We start from the raw sequence: 20,251 nt of genomic DNA, 5'->3' as shown, positions 1-20,251 counted from the left end.
AAATTTTAAAAATAGGTTAGTACCTGAAGAATTTGATTGGTAGAGTAATATCTTAAAATTAGAAAAATCCTGGTGCTATTCTGAACCAGCTGGCAGCTCAGGTGTAACCTTTCTGTTCTCCAGTGGAGGACATCTTTTAAAATGACTGATGTTGCAAAGCCATGGAAGCATGAACTATAACTTCAGGTAGATAAAAGCCCAACTTAATTAGATGTTTACCTTTGTCTTAATACAAATAATTTCACCTTCATATCTTGCACTGTGAGAACCAGAGATTAAAATAGGGGTCCATGGACCTAATTATATCAAGCTAATAAACTTTTGAGTTTTTGAATTTGTGGCTTTTTTTCTAGAAGCTAATTAAAAAATGATGGATTGGAGTTACCATCCAGCTGTTTCCCAGGCATTTTTGGGCCCCAGGGTTTGGGGCTGTATCAAAAACCACTCATGCATTCAATCAGAATTAAAATGAAATCAAATAAAAAATTCAGCTCCTCAGTAGCCCTTCCACATGTTGGGCGCTCCGTAGCCACGTGTGGCCAGTGGGAACTGTATGGGGCAGTGCTCACCGACCCTCCACCTCCCGTTGACTTTCTGTAATCCTGTTACCCCCCTGTGACAGCTCTGCCGTTGGTCTTTCCAGTTCCTGCTGAGAATTTGGTTACTTTGCAAACTAACCAAACCTAGACCAGGGAGCTGTCCTCCCACCGGACCCTCTCGGCCTGCAGACACCAGAAGGACTGCTTACTTTCCAGCCCACACAGGCCTGGGCCCTCAGGAGGCTCCCTTCTCTGGGTGGGAGGATGGGAAGGGGGTTTGCTTGGGTCCTGGGTGGAGGGTGGGGGTATTTCGTCCCTATGTGCCAGGGCCAACTTGGGACCATTCCTTGTCAGCCCTGGGGCTCCTGGAGGGAAACCTGTGGAAGGTGGGGAGCAAGGAGCCCTGTAGCCTCAGGGAGCCACATCCACTCTGTCTCTTTCACTGCTGGGTGGGGCTGCAGATTCCCAGCTGTGACAGCAGCAGGAGTGACAGATGGGCCTCTTTGGAGAGGGAGGGAAAAGGGAGCAGTGAGTGGCTTGACTCCAGGCCGGAGAATGGAGAGGAGGGAGTCCAGAGCCATTAGATGGACACAGTGAACTAAGTATCTGAGGTCAGCTCAGAGGTAACCCGGGCAGGGAATAATGGAAGTATTACCAGCGTACCTTGCCTTGGGTTAGGGTGGGGACTAAACATCCTTCAGAGAGGAGGAGATAGAGGAACCGGGGATGCACGAAGACAACTAGAGCTTCCATGAAAATCACAGGAATTTCAAAAGGTAAAAAAAAAGGTTGAGCCCTGACTGGTTTGGCTCAGTGGATAGAGCGTCGGCCTGCGGACTGAAGGGTCCCAGGTTCGATTCCGGTCAAGGGCATGTACCTGGGTTGCGGGCACATCCCCAGTAGGAGGTGTGCAGGAGGCAGCTGATCAGTGTTTCTCTCTCATCGATGTTTCTAACTCTCTATCCCTCTCCCTTCCTCTCTGTAAAATATCAATAAAAATATATTAAAAAAAAAAAAAAGGTTGAGGGGAGACCATCACTGAGAGCTCTCTCCCTGTCTGGGCCATGTGAGGTGCAGCGAGTAGGGCTGTGCACAAACTGTTAAGCAGGCCCTCACCTGGATCTGCCAGCTCCCTGATCTTGAACTTCCAGCCTCCAGAACTGGAAGTGAGAAATGTTTATTGTTTAAGCCCTCAGTCTGTGCCGATTAGTTCAGTAGAGTAACTGAGCTAAGATAGTTGCTCTATTGAAGTGAAAGGCTCACTATATTCATTTTTTGAGAAAATGTCTGTTATATAGCCAAGTCTGAGTAACCAGTTCATTAGTCATTCTTTGAAGTACAACTGGTGTTCCACAAAGGCCTAGGTCAGCTGAGACAACCACCACACTCGCTGCACGGATCTCTACACACTTACGTCGCAGAACACTGAAAAGCCGTGTACTCAAGGGCTGAGAGCTGATGACTTGGTAACCTGTATCGCTTGATCAAGGCCATCCTTCGGTGAAAATGGCTTTTTTTTTCTAGTATGTGGGGGTGAAGAACATGACTACTAACTGGTACGATTTGGTGCTACTGGCCACTCACGTTAACATGAAAGCAATTTTATCCTCCATTGCCTTTGTACGGTCAGTGCTAACGTCCATACAATGAACAAGGCAAATAAACTTGGCATGGAAATACTTTCGCCCTCATAGCCCCTTGAAAGGGTCCGGACCCCAAGGGGCCTATGGACCACTTTGAAAAACACTGTTAATACCTATAGAACAAACAACAGCACTCAGGACACAACAAACGTTTAACACTTACTATTGCTGTCAGGTTCTCCCTGCTTTTGCCGACCCTGCACATTTCCTAAGTAGCCAGCTGTCTTTGGTACCCTCTTTTCTAGTGATTTAGATGGCCCCATCTTGCAAGGGTGCCTGCAAGATCACTTGAAATGGATTAATAGTTCTTCGTGCTTACAAACAATTTAGTAATTTGTTATTTAATTTCCGCCATTGCCCTCAATCCTGAGCTCTCAATCCTTTGGTGGAGCTACTTCACAAGAACCGAGAAAGACACGAAAGGATTAAAGAAATTCAGTCACAGGCAACAGACTAGTCTCTCAGCCCTTCCAGAGGCGTTGTACTTTTTAAGTTTTTACAACTGGCTTTAGAGAGAGGAAGGGATATAGAAACATGGATGAAAAACATGCATGATCGGTGGTCCCATGCTGGGGATTGACGCTCAACCATGACTACTGGCCAGCTGGGCGGCATTTGCACTTTTGAGTGTCAATAACAACCAGACTATTTGACAAACATTAAATAAATCCACCTTGGGGTCATGTTCCTTTAGTTGCTCTTGACACACATGGGATGAGATGGGGGTCATATAAAGTACAAGGGGTGTGGAACTTGACAAGTGATTTGGGATCTGAAGATAAAGTAACGCTGCCTTGAAGAAGGGCTTTTAAGTAAAGTCAACAGCTGTGAAACTCTCTCTACATGGTTTCCGATTCATAGGCCACGTACTTTCTTCTTTCAATCACAAAAAGCACCAGGGACATTTTTGAGGTTCATTTTCAGAAGGGAAGAGTGATTTAGTGGCTCTTCTCACAACCACGAACCCCTTCATGCCAGGCTCTGGTCCAAAGCAAGCTGCTCTCTCTCTGTAGGCTGGAATCAGTCCTTGTAAATCAGCTCATCAGGACTACCAGTCACTGCTCTAAGCAGGGCTATGTCTGATGAGAACTTGCGCTCAGAATAGTTGCAACCTGATGTGGTACGCAGCATGTAGTAGCGCAAATTTTAGCAGTGTGACTTCACAACCCATTGTATGATGAAATACTCAATTGTCTAGTTCCATAGACATTCTAAAATTAGGAAGATATATTAGCATTTATTCTGAAATCCACAGTATAGTTGTTTAGCAAAACCACTAATGCAAAAACACAAAAACAACCAATGCATTAACAGAGAAAACACCATGACTCAATGGTTCAGACTGGTCAGTGTCCAGGTTCACAGAAGGTGACCCTGATACTTGAGTCAGGAAGAATAATTTCCTGATTTTAGGAAATTTGACATCTTATCAGCAAACCCCTACCCCTAGTGGTTTTACCAATTGGGGTCACCGGCTGGGACTTCAATTATTCTTGTAAACACAAAGATTTTAACAAAATGAAAGTAAAGCAAAGTGGGATTTACTGAAGATACACTCCAAGTAAGGAGTGGGACATTTGAGAGAAATGGCCCCGAACTCCTGGGTTATATGCTTTAAAGAAGGGATTATCTAGGTAGAAACTGTCATTTGCATTCAAGGATGGTTGACAGAAAAAGGTTATGTATTTCTTCAGTGCATGCCCTTATCCATAATGCATACAGAAAAACCCACAGGTGTGTGTAAAAACGGCAATACAATTTTATTATAATTAGTCCAGGACCCTAGTAAGGTCCAAATGAGGTCATGTTGTTTTCCTGAGCTCGTGCCACGAACCAGCTGGTTCAGAACCTGCCTATTGGTGGTCTGCTGGCTGCTGGGCCGGCCAGAGAGGCAGTGGGAAGGCAATGTTGGTTTGAACCTTGTTCAGGACCCCAGAGCAGGCCCCACCCCAGCCGCTCATGTCTAACTTCCTGCCTAACAGTAGCACATAAGTAAACTTTATTATGATTCTCTGTAAGAAACAATACTTTAGAAAATATAGAAACATACACAAGCAAAATAGCATAGGGGATGAGAGGGGAACTTAGACCGTCTGGATTTGACCTGGCTCTACAATTTATAGGCCACGAGATGTCTAGCAAGTGATCAAATCCCACCTGTGAATAAAAGAAATGCATCTCGCACAGGATGAGAATTGAGGCAACTGAACTCAAGTCTTCAGAACGGGCTACTGTGTGGCCTGTGGTAATGGCAGCCACTGCTGCAGTGGGCAGTGTATCTCAGTACAGAATTAAGCCAATACCAATCTACCCATTCATGGCAATTGCCAAGGCATTTCCTCCCACTGGATCCATTTCTCCCTTATTTTCTAGAATTCACTCTACCCTCCACTTGTTCTGCCCTGATAACTTCAAATGGGTTCTCCTTCACTGTTCTAGGTATCTGCAGGTGCTGTGCCCAAGTGGCCTTCTCCCCACACAAAATGGCTTGCGTTCAGGGTGGCCAAGAACTAGAATAAAGCAATAGGGATTAAGTGAAGATTAAACTTTCAATGCTCGTCTCATGAGCACTGTAATATCCTAGATTATATCAATGTAACTTAATAGCACTTAAGATAGCCCATCATTTTGTGGTAAACACCCACCTATGACAGATCTCTAGTATCAAAAGATCCACCCATTGAGGTAGGTGCAGCATTTAAATACACTTAACCATTTAAATACACTTAAGAGGATCAAGCCCATGCTCCTCTCAATGTTAAATCTTGAGAACAATCCCAATGTTTAAGTTGTTAAAATAGTTCCTAGAGCTTATTAAAAATAACTCCTTGAATGAAGGCAATATTTGATTATAGTGAATGCTTATTAAACTTCAAGAGCAGCCCTAGCTGGTTTGGCTCAGTGGCTAGAGCGTCAACCTGTGGACTGAAGGGTTCCAGGTTTGATTCTGGTCAAGGGCACATGCCCAGGTTGTGGGCTTGATCCCCAGTAGAGGACATGCAGGAGGCAGCCAATCAATGATTCTCTCTCATCATTGTTACTCTCTTTCTCTCCCTTCTTCTCTGAAATCAATAAAGATACATCTTAAAAGAGTAACAAAACAAAACTTCAAGAGCAGAAGATAAAGGTGGTTTTTACAGAGATCCCTTTAATATAACGAATACAAAGGCTTGTGAGAAAGTGTTGCTACAATCACACACCTTTAAACAAGTGAAACTATAGTTACCAAACAACTAGTTTTATTATAGCATCTACAGTGTCTAAAAAAGAACAAAATAAATAACCGTAGATACATAAGACACCCTTTTATTTAATTGTAGCAGTGGTGGTTGTTACTACATTTTATTTTAAAATTTTTTATTCTTCAGATTCTCCAGGCTTACGGATATCATCAATCTTCAAAATCATTCTAACCATTTGTGTTGCAAGAGAGATCTGTTGCTTTTTGCCAATCAAGGTTTCTATGACATGTTGTTGCTTCATATCTGAAAAATACAAATAAGTTGGTTATCCTAAAATATCAGACATTTAATTTTGAAAACTTGTTTTGATTAATGAAATCAGACTAAAAGGCAGGAATTACAAATTTGGAAGCAAGTTAAATTCTGAGGAATAAATTTCATTACTGCCCAGGACATTCTAGAATTTGAACCATTCTAGAATTTAAGATAAAATGCTAGGTGACTAAAAAGTGAAACCTTTCAGTGACATCTCACCCCACAGAGCATCCAACACTATATAACTTAGTAAACCCGAAATAAGTGAAATCTGACTGTACTTGAAGTGTAAGATAATTATAAGACCTAGAAATGGTAAATTTAAGCACAACCAAGCATTCAAATTAAAAAAAATTAAATGTCTGACAGTTGTTGCTGTTATAACATCCTTGGGCTTTGACATGAAGAGCAAAACATATCTAAACATTTCTAAGTGAAAACATAAACTGTCCAGTTTTGCACAACTCCAGACACAGCAAGCACAGCAGTACAAAAACCGGGGTGACCACTGTTTCAACAAGCACACGTTACACTACCTTTCAGCAAGTAAACTGTTCACGTGGCCACGGTACATCCCATTTATAAAACACCCCGTAATTTATGCGATACAAGCACAGAATAAGCTGTAAATTAAGTCAGTTTCAGGGCTGTTTTATGAAAGACCCAGAACCAAAGCACTTTGACAGACATTTGTGTAAAAAAAGCAAGAATTATTTTCTAAAAACAGATGAAATTGGAAGCTATCTCTGGTATAAATACCACATTGTAGTTGCAATCAAATCAAGTATCTGAAATTCAGGACCTGAATATCTCAAGTGTGTTTAAGTCTTACAAAAGCTGCGATAACCTCACAGTAAGCATTACATACTATATAGCCATGCAGGATGGAACTACTCAATTTAAATTAAAACACAGCCCTGCACACAGGTGTAACAACTCCTCACCGTTTGTACCCTTGTGCATACAGTCAATCCCAAGAGCAGGGTTCTTATCCTTCACTTGTCTGGCTCGGACCTCAGACATCGTCTGGATGGGGTTCATGCCACTGTTCTCAGCAAGGGCCATGGGGATGACTTCCAGGGCATCGGCGAATGCTCGCATGGCATACTGCTCCAAGGTTGGGCACTAGAGGGTACAGGGTTATGGTAAGGGTAAGCGTGCTTGGCAAAAACACCCCCCTGGAGCAATTTAGAAACATAATTACATACTATAAAAAAACCCAAACCATAAACAAGCAAAGAATTCTAAGCACAGGCTATCTTGACTACTTTTAATCTACCAAATATTAAAATGTCACCACAGAACAAGGATGAAGAAGGTATACATCTGAGAGAAGCCTGAGACTCAGCTCTTACTGATTTGTTTGTATTATGTAATTAACTTTGAATTTCAAATAACATTAAGTGTAGAGATTTACACAAAATGGTAGTTGGCAAGGCTGGAATGACTGAATGGAGCTGAGAAATGCTAGTTGATGGTAACTGAATTTGCCTACACAGGCATGAGAATATACTCAGATCGAACACTTATTAAACCGCCAATGTTCTTGTTTACGTTCAGTCTAGCACCCGGTTGCTTCGAAGCATGGCTGCCTCACATACCAGAACCGTCTTAGTCCTTCATGAGCCCCCATGTGCATTTTACCTTATCTGCTGCTTGGCTAACTGCTAAAGCACAAGCGATTTCAGCAGCGCCTCCACCATACACCACACGATTATCACGGATGAGGTTCCGGATGACACACAAGGCATCGTGAAGGGATCGCTTTGCTTCCTCGATGATCTAGGGAAACAGTTCTGCCTAAATTAATGTGGTCTCGATTTATTCATTTTAGAGCCAAATACCTGGCACCTCTGGTTTAATGTAAGTGCTTGCTAAAAATATTCCTATCTCCCCCATTAAAACCAGCTTGGTTAAAACAAATGCAGAGAGCCTGCCGGAATATCTGCTATCAGATGGTTTCTATTTTTACTTCCTCTCCCTATAATGTAGTCAAAACACATGAAACAGGTAGCCAGTGATTCATTCCAAGACATACAACCAAGATAAGGGGTCACACAAAACAAAACCGACAAAGAAAAACCTCACAATGCGCATCCATTATGATGCACTAAAAATCCACTGTAGGAAAATGGAGAGATCATCAAAGGTTATTTCCTTAGGTTTCCTATTTCTACCCAAGGGACTGACGAAAGGCAAATGTGCCTTGTAGAACAGACAATGGAACACGATCTTCAATAATTTAATAACACAATATGTCGTTTCTTTGAGAAAAATGATCCTGTTTTACTTATGGTAAGTGTGTCTCTGTTAATACGTTATGGGCAAAGCCAAACCATACATCAAAACTGCAAAATATGTAGAATAACGGAATTCTTACCATCTTATTTCCTCCTCTGATGAAAATGGTTACAGCTCTGGAGTTCTTACACTGCTCGATGACCAGCATCTTGTCTTTAGTTGTCCCAAATGAGATCTCTTTTACAATCCCAGCAAAGCCCAGCTTCTCAGCTGTGAGCTCTGAGAAGCGGGGAACGATCCGCCCTCCTGTTGCAATGGCAATCAACTAATTGGGGTGGGTCGGGAAGAGAAGGAAGACATGTTGGCCCACAAAAAACTTTCACAACTGGTCACAAATGAACTGAACACGACCTATGACCTTCTTCACTAGAATTGCTGCCCCATTCTGGCTGAAAAAATTCAAGTTCAACCCCCCAAAAAACCTTGATAAATGAACAAAGCTCTGAAGAGCCGAGTGTCTTGGTTTGGTTCTGTCACCCTGCCCAGTCCCCACAGTTCTTGACCCCATCTCCTGACTGTGCCTCTGAATCAGAGCCCTGCACAGCCGTCCCTCTGCAAACCGGGCTGCAGCGAGGACCAATGAAGCCATGTTGTCCAGGTACAGACCATGTCTAGGATGGCTGTTGGGATTCGGCTGACACAGAGTGGGTAAGACCACCCTTGAGAGCCAAATAAGATGTTCTATGGAAAGCATATGTCACAGAACACCAGAATAGATGGCACTATTAGTAAAACCATAAAAAAGATCCTAGTACTTTTCTCTCTCCCAGCCCATCCTCCTCTAATCTATAAAGCCTTAGCATGATTTGGTAATTTAAGATTAAGTGCTATCAAAGCAACCCCAAGATACATAAAGGCATTGTAAGGTCTGGCCCTAAGTTCAGATGTCTCTTTCCACAGAGCTTCCCTACCTCGATTTCAGGTCCTCCAACCCAACGAACCGCAGGCAAGTCGTTCTGAAGAAGTAAATGATTCGCTTCATCATCAAAGCCCCATTGGCAAATAGCTAGGTTAGCGCCAGTTTCTTTAATCTGAGAAAAGACATGCCACAATCATATTAAGAAAAAGTATTCTTTGTGCTTTAATGTTTGAAAAAAGGTTAAAAAAGGTGAGATGCATAGTTGGGTTAGGTGGGTAAACTGAAATAAAGCACAGAAAAGGAAACATACAACTACTTTCGGTCAGCTCCATATTCTAAATAATGAACATGTCAATGGGAACCACCTGACTTTTAAACTATGCTTTAAAAGTCAGTAATTCATACTGAACTCAATTGTTATAGTGAAGCAAAATAAGAGTCAACAAAGCTAAATACCCTGATAGCTCCCAGGAAATCAAGGGTAACAGCTCTGCCCTGTCACAAAAACCTATGAAGCAGTTTCATTCACTCGTGTGTTTCAACAGAACATTTTAGAGATATACATTGCTCTGCAACTTGCTTTTCTCACCTAAGTGGGCTATCCTTTGTGGATTCATGGAGAGACCTATTTAGAGACCAACAAAGATGATCCTGCTTCTAACAAGATCCTCCGCCCTTTGCAAATAAATGGCTGATGATTCGGCCCAAGGCCACATGATTACAGCCGACTGTCCCTCCCTCCCTTAGTGATCACCTGCGATAACTGGGCCATAGCCACAGCCTCCATTTCACTTCTGTCCTCACCCAAGACTCCCAGGTCATCCACTGCACCTGGCTCTCCACCTCTCCTTCCTTCTCCAACTCTCTGGAACTCAGTGCATTAACAGAAAATTCCTTGTTGCAATTTTTCCATTACACTCTTGCTGTGAACAAACCCTGGCTGTCCCTTGCACTCCTACTCAACTGGCTATTTTTTCTTCCATGTGCTCAAATGGAGAGGGATCCTTCTTGCTCCTCACTGCCACCCCATTTCTCTTGAGTCACTCCCTCTCATTCTTTAAAACGATAGCATCTGGCCCCTCACTACTCCCATTATCATTTCTGGCACCTACACATCTACCAACACAGTCCATCCAACTCCTTTGGCCTCAGTTCCCATGCTTTTCCTCCACTGCATCTTGGCCGGCATTCCCATGACCACCCAGGTAAGGGACCTGTATTTACAAACTCCTGCCAGCACACTCCAGCTCCAACCTCAGTTCTAACGTTCTCTTCACATGCCAGTGTCTGTCACAGAGCCCCCCCCACTTTCCCCTTATTCTGCACCTTAACACTTTAAGGCCCATGTCAGTCACTGGTGACTGACACTATACTTTCCATCCAGAAGACAAAACAGGCTGGGCGCTTAATGTGTTAAGAGCAAGAGCTCTGCTTTGTTCAGTTCTGTATCTCAGGGCCTGATTTAAAGTAGGCATACAGAAATATACCACGAGGGACTAAATGAATACAATATCCACTAAAAAAAACCAAACGCAATTTTTTGCTTGCTATGATAATGTCCATGTTCACCTATCTCTGAGTTCTGCTGTTTTAAACTGCCAAGGACAGAGTCCCAAAGAAGACTGCTATGCCACAGAGCACACACATGTAAAACAGTAACAACCAAAAAAAGAAAAGTAACAGCCAAAAGGGGAAGATACAATGGGTCCCTGACTTACGAGTGTCCCGACTAACGAGTTTTTTGAGATACCAGCTGTCTCTCAGCCGATTTTTTGCATTGAGTTGACAGAGTAATTTGAGTTAACGAGCTCGGTCTCCCAACGAATTAAACTCGTAAGTCAAGGCCCCACTGTATTTATAAAATAATGCTCTGACTTATATAAGCAAAGAGCTGGGATTTCTATGATTACATTTGGGTTTAATTTCCAGGTACCCAGGAACTCCTTTGTCTAAGAACTATATTTAGAGGTCTCAAGTATGTGGTAAAATTGTCTAAACTTCGAACTTACTAGTTAAATGTGTCCAAGAGAGCAAGTACAGCTCAACGTAACTGAGTCTACTCTTTCTGGTACCCTAGACACATGACCATTTTAAGACAAAATCAGACGTCTTTACCCCTTATCACTTTGATTTGTTAGAATTTAAAATGAAGAGGGGGCCTATACTGTTAATGTTATTTATAGCCACATAATAAAGTATCAAGCTAGTATAGGGTAATGCTACACACCTTTATTACCTACAATTGCCTAACTGCATCCTTCAGGAGCTGAAATGTCACTAAGAGCTATGGGGAGACTTACTTGCTTAATCATCTCTTCAAACTTCTCCTTTTCGTATTTCTGAAGGGCTTTATAGTCTTCCACAGAGGTCACATCCAGCTTATGCTTCGTCTTTGGTTTTGGTGGTTCAAATGGACATGTGAGAATTGCAATCCGAGCATCTTGTACTTCCTATGGGGAAGAACAGAATCATCTGTTGGTGGCTTTAAGAATTAAAAAAAGCCTGATGAGGCTGTGAAAGGCAATGACTTACTTTTGGCATCTGTGGGTGACTGAAATCCTTGTCCACAATCACGCCCTTAATAAGTTTAGTGTCCTCCAATCTCCCGCCCACTTTGCCTTCTACTTTGATGAGCTCAAAGTCAACGTCTCTGCGCTGCATATCGGCCACAGTGAGAATAGCATCCACGGCAATCTCAGCCATTTGTCGGTGACAGCTGTTAACCCTAATGGAAATATGCAAAACGAGCCAGTCATTTCCACTTAACAGTTACTGAAACCAAAGTAGACCATATAATGTAATATGGTAACTCAAATACAAGTTAATACATTGCAACTCAAACATAGTTTATAAAATGATGCTCAGAGTTTCAGAAAGGAATGCCATCAGAACCCGTACTGTCAACAGTCTGGAACAGGGACTCTTTTTTTGGGGGTGGGGGTGGGGGGGTGGGGGGGTAACAGGGATTCTTAACCTCGGATCCAAAGGGAACCGGAAACTTGGATGGAAAAAAAATTTACATCTTTATTTTCACTAACTCTAAAATTTAGTATTTCCTCCTACATGAATGTACACAAGAGACTACTGAAGTATGAAAAGAACAGACTTTCCTAAGACTGTTACTTTTTAAGAATACTATTAATATTTTTATAAGTCTAAAACAGAATCAGAAAGAAAAGAAATCACCCAGGAAAAGCCAATCTTATCTGAATGAGGTGTAACACTTACTGGGAAGTGAATTAGTGTGGTATCCTATCTTGCAGAATTTTCTTTCTTTTTAAAAACAAAACTGTATATTTTTATTTATTTCAGAGAGAAAGGGAGAGGGAGAGATAGAAACATCAATGACAGAGAATCATTGATCGGTTGCCTCCTGCATGCCCCCCACTGGGGATCGAGCCCACAATCCGGGCATATGCCCTTGACTGGAATCAAGCCTGGTACCCTTCAGTCCACAGGCAGACGCTCCACCCACTGAGCCAAACTGGCTAGGGCAAGCATGTCAAACTTGTGGCCCACAATGAGTATTTTTGCGACCCAACCAATATAACAGTGTGTAAAAAATGTTTTAATAAAAATTTTGTAACTTAATTTTTACAACATCCTGTTATACATAATTATTAATAACGAACTACGTTCGCTAATGACTGATGACTATAATCGTGTTGCATTCATTTCCCTTACGCGCCTTATGTGCAGGCGCACCATTTCTCTTCACCAGCACTAGCAGCGAATATTTTAGCAGCTGATTGCCACGTCATTAGTCTTGTACTGACTTGTTTGATGCGCGCAACAGGAAATATTTTGCTTTCAGAGAACAAGAAAAATAGGTTTATTTGCATTACTCTTATTAATTTGTGCAGTTACTCAGTGTCTGGTAAGTTAATGCTCAAGAGAAAAATATTAATTTTTATTAAAATGTTCTATTATGTTAACGATTACTCACTTATTTCAGCCCTTTGTATTCAGCATGTCTCTTATCGAAATAAACCTACCTTTCAATGAAAATTGAGCTTTTGTTTTTTGTGGCCCACATAAATTTAAACCTTGTTTATTTGGCCCATGTTAGCCTTTGAGTTTGACATGCTTGGCCTAGGGCAGTGATGGTGAACCTATGACATGCGAACTCATTTTTTGGGTTGATTTTTCTTTGTTAAATGGCATTTAAATATATAAAATAAATATAAAAAATGTCTTTGTTTTACCATGGTTGCAAATATCAAAAAATTTCTATATGTGACATGGCACCAGAGTTAAGTTAGGGTTTTTCAAAATGCTGACACGCCGAGCTCAAAAGGTTCGCCATCACTGGCCTAGGGCCTACCTTGCAGAATTTTCCACTGCAACACTGGTTACAGGTGGGGGAATGTTACCTTTTTTTGAAAGCTTTGAAACATTTTAATAGACTGCTCAATAAATTACTTTTAATTCTGGAAAAACCACAAGGGAAATCCAGTAATTGAAATGGTATCTGAAATCTTCCATCATTTAAAAAGATAACCATGAAACTATATTTTGCTTTATGTTGAATATGTCTACACCCACATTAAAAACAAAGCAAAACCAAAACAACAATAGGAACAGAAAAAAACTCATCAATATGAAGCCACCAAGGTCCTTTCCTATTGACTTTAGGTACAAACTTTGCCGCCCGTAACAGCGAGAACGTACACTTTGGAGCCCAGCGTGGTTTTCGCAGTCTGAATCAGGGGCTCAGTGTACTGCACGTCAACAAGGACGCTATCGCTGATCTCGTCCAGGTAGTCGATAGCAATGCGGGCGGCTTGCTCGTAGCCATCAGCGATCCTGATGGGGTGTATGCCGCGGTCCAGCAACTGCTCGGCTTCTTCCAACAAGGCACCAGCCAAGACTGCAGACAAGATAATGCACAACTGGTTCAGGAAACGTTAACACTTTGCCCTGGAACTCTGAAAGTTCTAGAATTAAGCTGGAAGTATCTTAGAGGCTGAGACCATCTAATCCAGTGGTTCTCAATCTTCTGGCCCTTTAAATACAGTTCCTCATGTTGTGACCCAACCATAAAATTATTTTCGTTGCTACTTCATAACTGTAATGTTGTTACTGTTACGAATCGTAATGTAAATATCTGATATGCAGGATGGTCTTAGGCGACCCCTGTGAAAGGGTCGTTCGACCGCCAAAGGGGTTGAGACCCACAGGTTGAGAACCGCTGATCTAATCTATTTTAAAAAAGAGAGTTTCTTGTTTCAGTTCTAGCAATGGTCTAACAGGTCTCCCATTATAGATGGATGTTCAACTATCAATGATGTAAAGAATGTAACTAGAGAATGTAATGTGGAAACATTTTTATAAAGGGAAAAACTCTTATGTTTCCTGGGCCAGGGATGTCCATTCTGTGAAATTCATGCACTCTAAGCACATGTAGAACAGTGTCTGATACCCAATTAAGATTTCTGAATAAATAAATTAAAATTCTATGTGCAGAAAAGGTAACATTAAAAACACCTCTTTAATCTTCCCCAAGTTTTTAACATTTCAGAACTTCAGAAAAAAATGTGAGAACAGTAAAATGAACACTACTTATTAATAACATTTTGTGACACACATTTGTTTTCTCTGTATAGGCACTCTTTTCCTGTTCAACTCCGAGAAGTGTTGAAACCATAGCATGTCACCCCCAAGTATTTGAACACACAACTAAGGACTAGGGCATTTTCTACATCAATGCAATGTACCTGTCACTCAGGAAATTTAACACTGAAAAAAATAAAATAAAATACTATGTTGTGACACATAATTCCCCCAAATTTCCCAACATCCATCACGGCTTAAATAAAATCTGGCATCTGATCAAGTTTTATGCATTACAGTTGGTTGCCATTTCTCTTTAATCCAACTACCTTCCCCCTCTTGTTCTTTCATGATACTGATTAGTTTTGGAACGTCTGGGACACTTGTTTTGTAGGGTGTCCTTCAACTTGAATTTGTTCATCTCCTCTTAATTTGATTCAAAGTAAACATTCTGGATAGGCATGTTAGCCATGTGATTCTAAATAACACCTCTTAAATGAGAAAAGATATTTTGCCCTTTCTTACCAACCACTCCAGTGGTTCCGTCTCCAATTTCATCATCCTGTGATTTGGCCAGCTCAACCATCAGCTTGGCAATCTGGTGATCAACATCCATCATACTCAAAATGGTGGCACCATCGTTAGTTACAGTCACATCACCATCTTTATCCACCATCATTTTATCGAGCCCTGAAAAGACAGGTATGTTTAGAATGGCTTTGGGGGAAGAGGGAATGCAGCCTATAAAGAACAAGTCTTGACCCAGGTCCTATCTAGGAATTTATCATAAATATTCAACATACATAAAGACATTTTAGATAGGCCAATACAAAATAAAGCGTTGCAAGCAATCTAAAACCAGAGATTTAGGCAGAAAAATTATGAAGCATCACTAAATGTAGTATCACAAAAGATGACAGCTTTGATTTGTAATCCTGTAGGACCCCACACACTGTGCAGCAGAAGTCAACGGCCCACTCCGGCATTTTCCACCCTCATTCTTTTTTTTTTTTTAAATCCTCACCCAAGAATATTTTTTCCATTGATCCTAACAATAATATGTCAACTCAAAAACAATAGTCTACCAACTAGAAGCATTCACTATACATCCTAGTCTTCAAGAAAGGAGATGCCAAGAAGTGCAGTAACTACAAGACCACTGCTCTAATTTCCCACACAAGAAAAGTCATCCTCAAGGTGATGTAGCAAAGGCTTCTACCCTATATGGAGCCTGAAAAGCGGGGTGTCCAGCTGGATTCAGAAAACAAGCACTTGAGATCCAATTGTGAGCACTCGCTGAATACTGGCGTGCTCCAAAGAATTTCAGAAGGTTACTCTATGCTCTATAGACTAAGTAAAGCCTTGATTATGTGGATCATGAAAAGCCATGGGTCGTTCTGACAGAAATGGGCGTGCCTCAGCACTCGATTATCTGGTATTATGATCAGGAAGCCGCTGTCAGGACAGAATGTGGAGAGACAGATGGTTTCCTATGGGCAAAGGTGTCAGAGAGGGTGCATTTTACCTCCCTATATGTTTAATTTGAGCTAGATTTAGAGGGAGGACTGAAAATTGGTGGAAGAAATATTGTTAACTTAAGATATGCAAATGACACCATCTTACTGGCAGAAAGTGCCAAAGGAGGGCTGCATCTGAACATCCAGAAGACAAAAATCATGACCAGAGAAGAAACGTACAACTTTAACAGACAATGAAGACATTGGGGTCCTGCAGGATTACAAGTCAAAGCTGCCATCTTTTGCTGCCATTATATGGTATTAAATGAAACAGAAAAAAGCAAACATTCAAGTTACATATCATTTTAATCGTTCAGCAGGGGTCCTCAAACTTTCTAAACAGGGGGCCAGTTCACTGTCCTTCAGACCGTTGGAGGGCCGGACTATAGTTTAAAAAAAACTATGAACAAATTCCTATGCACACTGCACATATCTTATTTTGAAGTAAAAAAACAAATGTTTTTGGTGGGCCGCAATTTGAGGACCCCTGGTTCAAAGTATACAATTGGTGATGAAATTGTTAAAGATTTTGCTTATCTTGGCAAATTAAGCCTGAAATAGACCACTGGAGGCAAAAAGGGCAAAGCTGCAGCTGTCCTACTATGGGCATGTCATCAGAAAGCAGATTTCTTTGGAAAAGATAATAATGCTTGGTAAAATAGAAGGCAGCAGGAAAAAAGAAAGACCGAACATGAGGTGGACAGACTCCATCAAAGAAGCCAAAGGCATGAGTCTATAGGAGCTGAGCAGGGCAGGTGAGGACAGGACACTGTGTACATGACTCTATTCATAGGGTCGCTAGGGGTCAGAGCTGACTCAAGTGCATGTAACACATGCACATGATTTGGAAAACGGCAATAAAATAATGTTATGTGGAAAAAAAAAATTCAGACCTAAAATGGTACATGCATTATGACTATCACCATGTTTAGAGTATGAAATACACCAAGAGTTTGGCTGTATTAGGGGAGTAGGACGGCCCCCTCCATTCCCCTCTTCTGTCAAGTGGTTTTATTGTTTAGTTTCTGATTTAAAAGTTTTGTTAAACTCAGAATATTAGTCTCTTACCATTTGGTCCAAGTGATGTTCTCATTGTATTTGCTACAGCCTTTGCTGCCATTATATGAGACTAAATGAAACAGAAAAAAAGCAAATATTCAAGTTACATATGATTTTAATAGTTCAAAGCATACAGCTGATGACTGATCATAAGAACACTTCGCAATGCTAACTTCATGTGAGTCCAGCCATAAACATACAGCACATGATGGTTTACTGCAGAAACACTCTTCTCTCAAATGGTCTAGCCAACATACAAGCTATACAAGAAGAGTCATCCTTGATGTTACCTGCCAAGGATATCAATACAGAAAAATGGAAGCTTAAAATCACCTATTCCTATTTCCACACATAATTAGGTCCACTGTCCCTCCATGTCTGGTTTCCTTTCTATTCTTGCTGTTACAACCAAACCCAGATCCATAGCACCCTACAGAAATCCAGGGTCTCGTATCTCACCTTCTATCTTGCAGATTCATCCTACATCCACCTAAGCCATCCATTTCTCTGTCAGTCCCCAAACCTTAAGCGCCCTCTGCCCCAACATGAAGGTCTAAAAGCTTCAGCTTTTCAGAGCCTCCCCACTACCAAATCTGAGACCTAGTTTCCTTCCAGTGAGGATTGTCTATGCCTGTTCCCCCAAACATGTCCCCTGACTCCTGGACTATGGCCTTCTCACTAGCTACCAAAAACCTGACCAATTTTTTAAAGCAATTCAAATGCACATGTTTCTGTGAGGCCTTCCTTCCTTGGTTACCCCATCTGGCAGATAACAAGACACAAAGTTCATTAGATTTGTGAAAATGTAATTCTTACAAATATACTTTGACTTATCCTATATAATAAAAGGCCTATATGCAAATTGTCCCTACGGGGGAGAGCTCAACATGTGCTGACCATCAGGGGGTTGTGCTGGCAGTGGGCAGCAGTGGAGGCACTGCCAGCCCCGATGAGTGGGACCATGGCGGGATGGTGGAGCAGGAGAGCAGGTGGTGCCAGACCAAGGCGGGTGCGAAGGGAGGCCCCAGCTGGCAGCCGCTAGGGACCCTACCCGTGCACGAATTTCATGCAGTAGGCCTCTAGAGTGTCTATATAATGGAATTTTTAAAGGATAATAATTGTAGGGAGGTAGTCCCTAAAGCAGGGGAGATTTCATTCCCCAGGAGACATGTGGCAATCCCTGAAGACATTTTTGATTGTCAAAACTGGGGAAGGGGCCTGGCTGGTGTGGTTCAGTGGTTGAGCATCGACCTATGAACAGGAGGTCACAGTTCAATTGTCGGTCAGGGCACATATTCGGGTTGTAGGCTTGATCCCTAGGGAGGTGTGCAGGAGGCAGATGATCAATGATTCTCTCTCATCACTGATGTTTCTCTCTCTCTCTTCCTCTCTGAAATAAAAATATATTTTTTAAAAAATGGGGAGGAGGCTATTACTGGCAGTAGGTAGAGAGAGGTCATCCAGGGATGATGCTAAACATCCCGCAAAGGACCGTTCCCACAACAAATAACCAGGCCCCAAATATTGCAGTGCCAAGGCTGAGAACCCAAGTCTGGACCCCTGGTTTTGGAGTTAGACAGAAGGGGCTTCAACCAGGGCCCTGTTCTTCACTAGCTCTGTGACCTTCAGCAATTACTTAACTGCTATTTCCAATTTTATAAAATAACACCTTTCTCAGAGTGTGAGGATGACATGAAATAATGAACTTAGCACAGGGGCAGATGATCAAACACTGTGGTCACTCCTGAGGTTATCCCATTGAATTCTCATTCTCTGCTTGACAGAGGTGTCTTACCCGCACCGAGAAGAGGTTCAGAGAGGCCGTGTAACTTGTCCTAAGGCAAACCAACAGCCTCTGGAAGAACTGTACTGTTTCTTAATTAAGCAAAAGCCCACCACATTCCGTGAACAGGGACACCCCAGACCCGGTGGCGAGGTCTATTCCACACGCTGACGTCTACACGTGGATTACTTCCCTTTACAGGAATCTCTACAGTCAGTGCCCTCTCAAGGCTCCCCTTTTCTCTGCACTTGCAATGTCTGCTCAGGTGACCCGCCCTCACCTGGACTCCTGCGAAGGAGTATTTGACTCCCCTGGTCTCCCTCACTCCCTTCAGTCCGGCCCAAACTCGACTTCCCCAGGTACAGTTCTACTCAAGTTCTGCCGCTGCTCGGAACCCCTTCCTCCCCACGGGGTAACAGTGGGGCATGCAAGGGCCCCCATCTTTGGAAACAAGTGTAACTTAAAGTGGATTGTGCGCTCTCCCCCTACAGCGCCATGCCATTTCCTGCCCAGGTCTTTGCTTTGACTCGCTTCCCTTTTCCAAAATGCTGGCTCAATTTCATTTAAAACACGACTCCATCCCTAGTCAGAAGCCACCTCTATCAAACCCTCCAACTTGTATCTGCATCCCCTCCAGGCAGTGGTGAGACTGCTCACACACCGCCTTGTATGTTGGTTCCTGGTGTCCATTTCCAACTATTAAGGCAGCATTTTCTTCCTTAAGGGTCTACTACATTGAAATTTTTTACGACACTGCCTGCAGAAAAAGCCATGCATAAAAGTAATAATAAAAAAATTGAAATGCTTTGTAAATGACTACGCCTTTAGGGCTGTTGCAGGCACACTGGCTGAAGATGAGGCCTCAGGGTCTGAATATACGTCCAGGTGACCTGAGAACACTTTCTCTGCATCTTACGACGAAAAAAACACGGGGCCGCCAGGCCGCTGGGCGGAAGGGACCAGCGAGACGCGGGCACCCCGCCCGGGATCTAGAGCTGCCCCACCCAGCTCGGAAAGGCGCCTGCAGCTCCCCCTAACCCCTAAGACCTACACGGCCTCCCTCAAATCCTAGGAGCGGGGTGCGGGGCTGCACACGAGAGGGATCCCCTCGGCCTTTCCCCGAAGCACATGGCAGACCGCTCCTCGACTGGCGCAGGCGCAGAGGCCAGGGTTCGGCCACTTCCTTCATCCCAGCGTCCGTGTGTCCCGGTCCCGTTACCTTGAGAGCCTCCAGCCCCATAAGACGAGTCTTGCGGTCCTGATCCTTGATGATGAGGAAAGGGCGCCCATATTCATCGAAGGCGAGAGTCCCGAAGGACGCCATGGTTCTGCAGCTGGGGCGGCTTCCCCACAACCGGCGGAGACCACTCCGGAACCCAGAACGCACCTTCCGCTCGCGGGCGGGCTCAACAGCTCGCGCATGCGCAGAGCGGCCTGCGTGAGACTTATTTTTCACTTGAGACTAGTTTCATGCCAGACAGTACTTTCTGGAACCGGCGG

General features: G+C 42.8%; 1 protein-coding gene across 2 annotated transcripts; it reads right to left on the bottom strand.

Moving 5' to 3' along the window:
* Positions 1–5,310: 5,310 nt before the first annotated feature.
* CCT5 (chaperonin containing TCP1 subunit 5) lies at positions 5,311–20,075 on the bottom strand. Of its 2 annotated transcripts, XM_036309458.1 has the most exons (11): positions 19,971–20,075; positions 16,978–17,038; positions 14,918–15,082; positions 13,511–13,709; positions 11,372–11,564; positions 11,140–11,289; positions 8,892–9,011; positions 8,060–8,245; positions 7,324–7,461; positions 6,624–6,804; positions 5,311–5,667 (listed from the first exon to the last, which is right to left on the bottom strand). In XM_036309458.1, exons 1-11 carry the CDS (start codon positions 20,073–20,075, stop codon positions 5,540–5,542), a joined length of 1,626 nt encoding a protein of 541 aa, XP_036165351.1. In that variant the 3' UTR covers positions 5,311–5,539. The 2 variants fall into 2 exon arrangements, with proteins under 2 accessions (XP_036165351.1, XP_036165352.1); XM_036309459.1 differs by lacking the exon at positions 7,324–7,461.
* Between the last annotated feature and the right edge of the window lie 176 nt (positions 20,076–20,251).

The sequence above is a fragment of the Myotis myotis genome, unplaced genomic scaffold, assembly GCF_014108235.1.
Source record: "Myotis myotis isolate mMyoMyo1 unplaced genomic scaffold, mMyoMyo1.p scaffold_m19_p_5, whole genome shotgun sequence".
In the NCBI taxonomy this organism is placed as follows: Eukaryota; Metazoa; Chordata; class Mammalia; order Chiroptera; family Vespertilionidae; genus Myotis; species Myotis myotis.
This window is presented reverse-complemented; position numbering and strand designations above follow the sequence as displayed.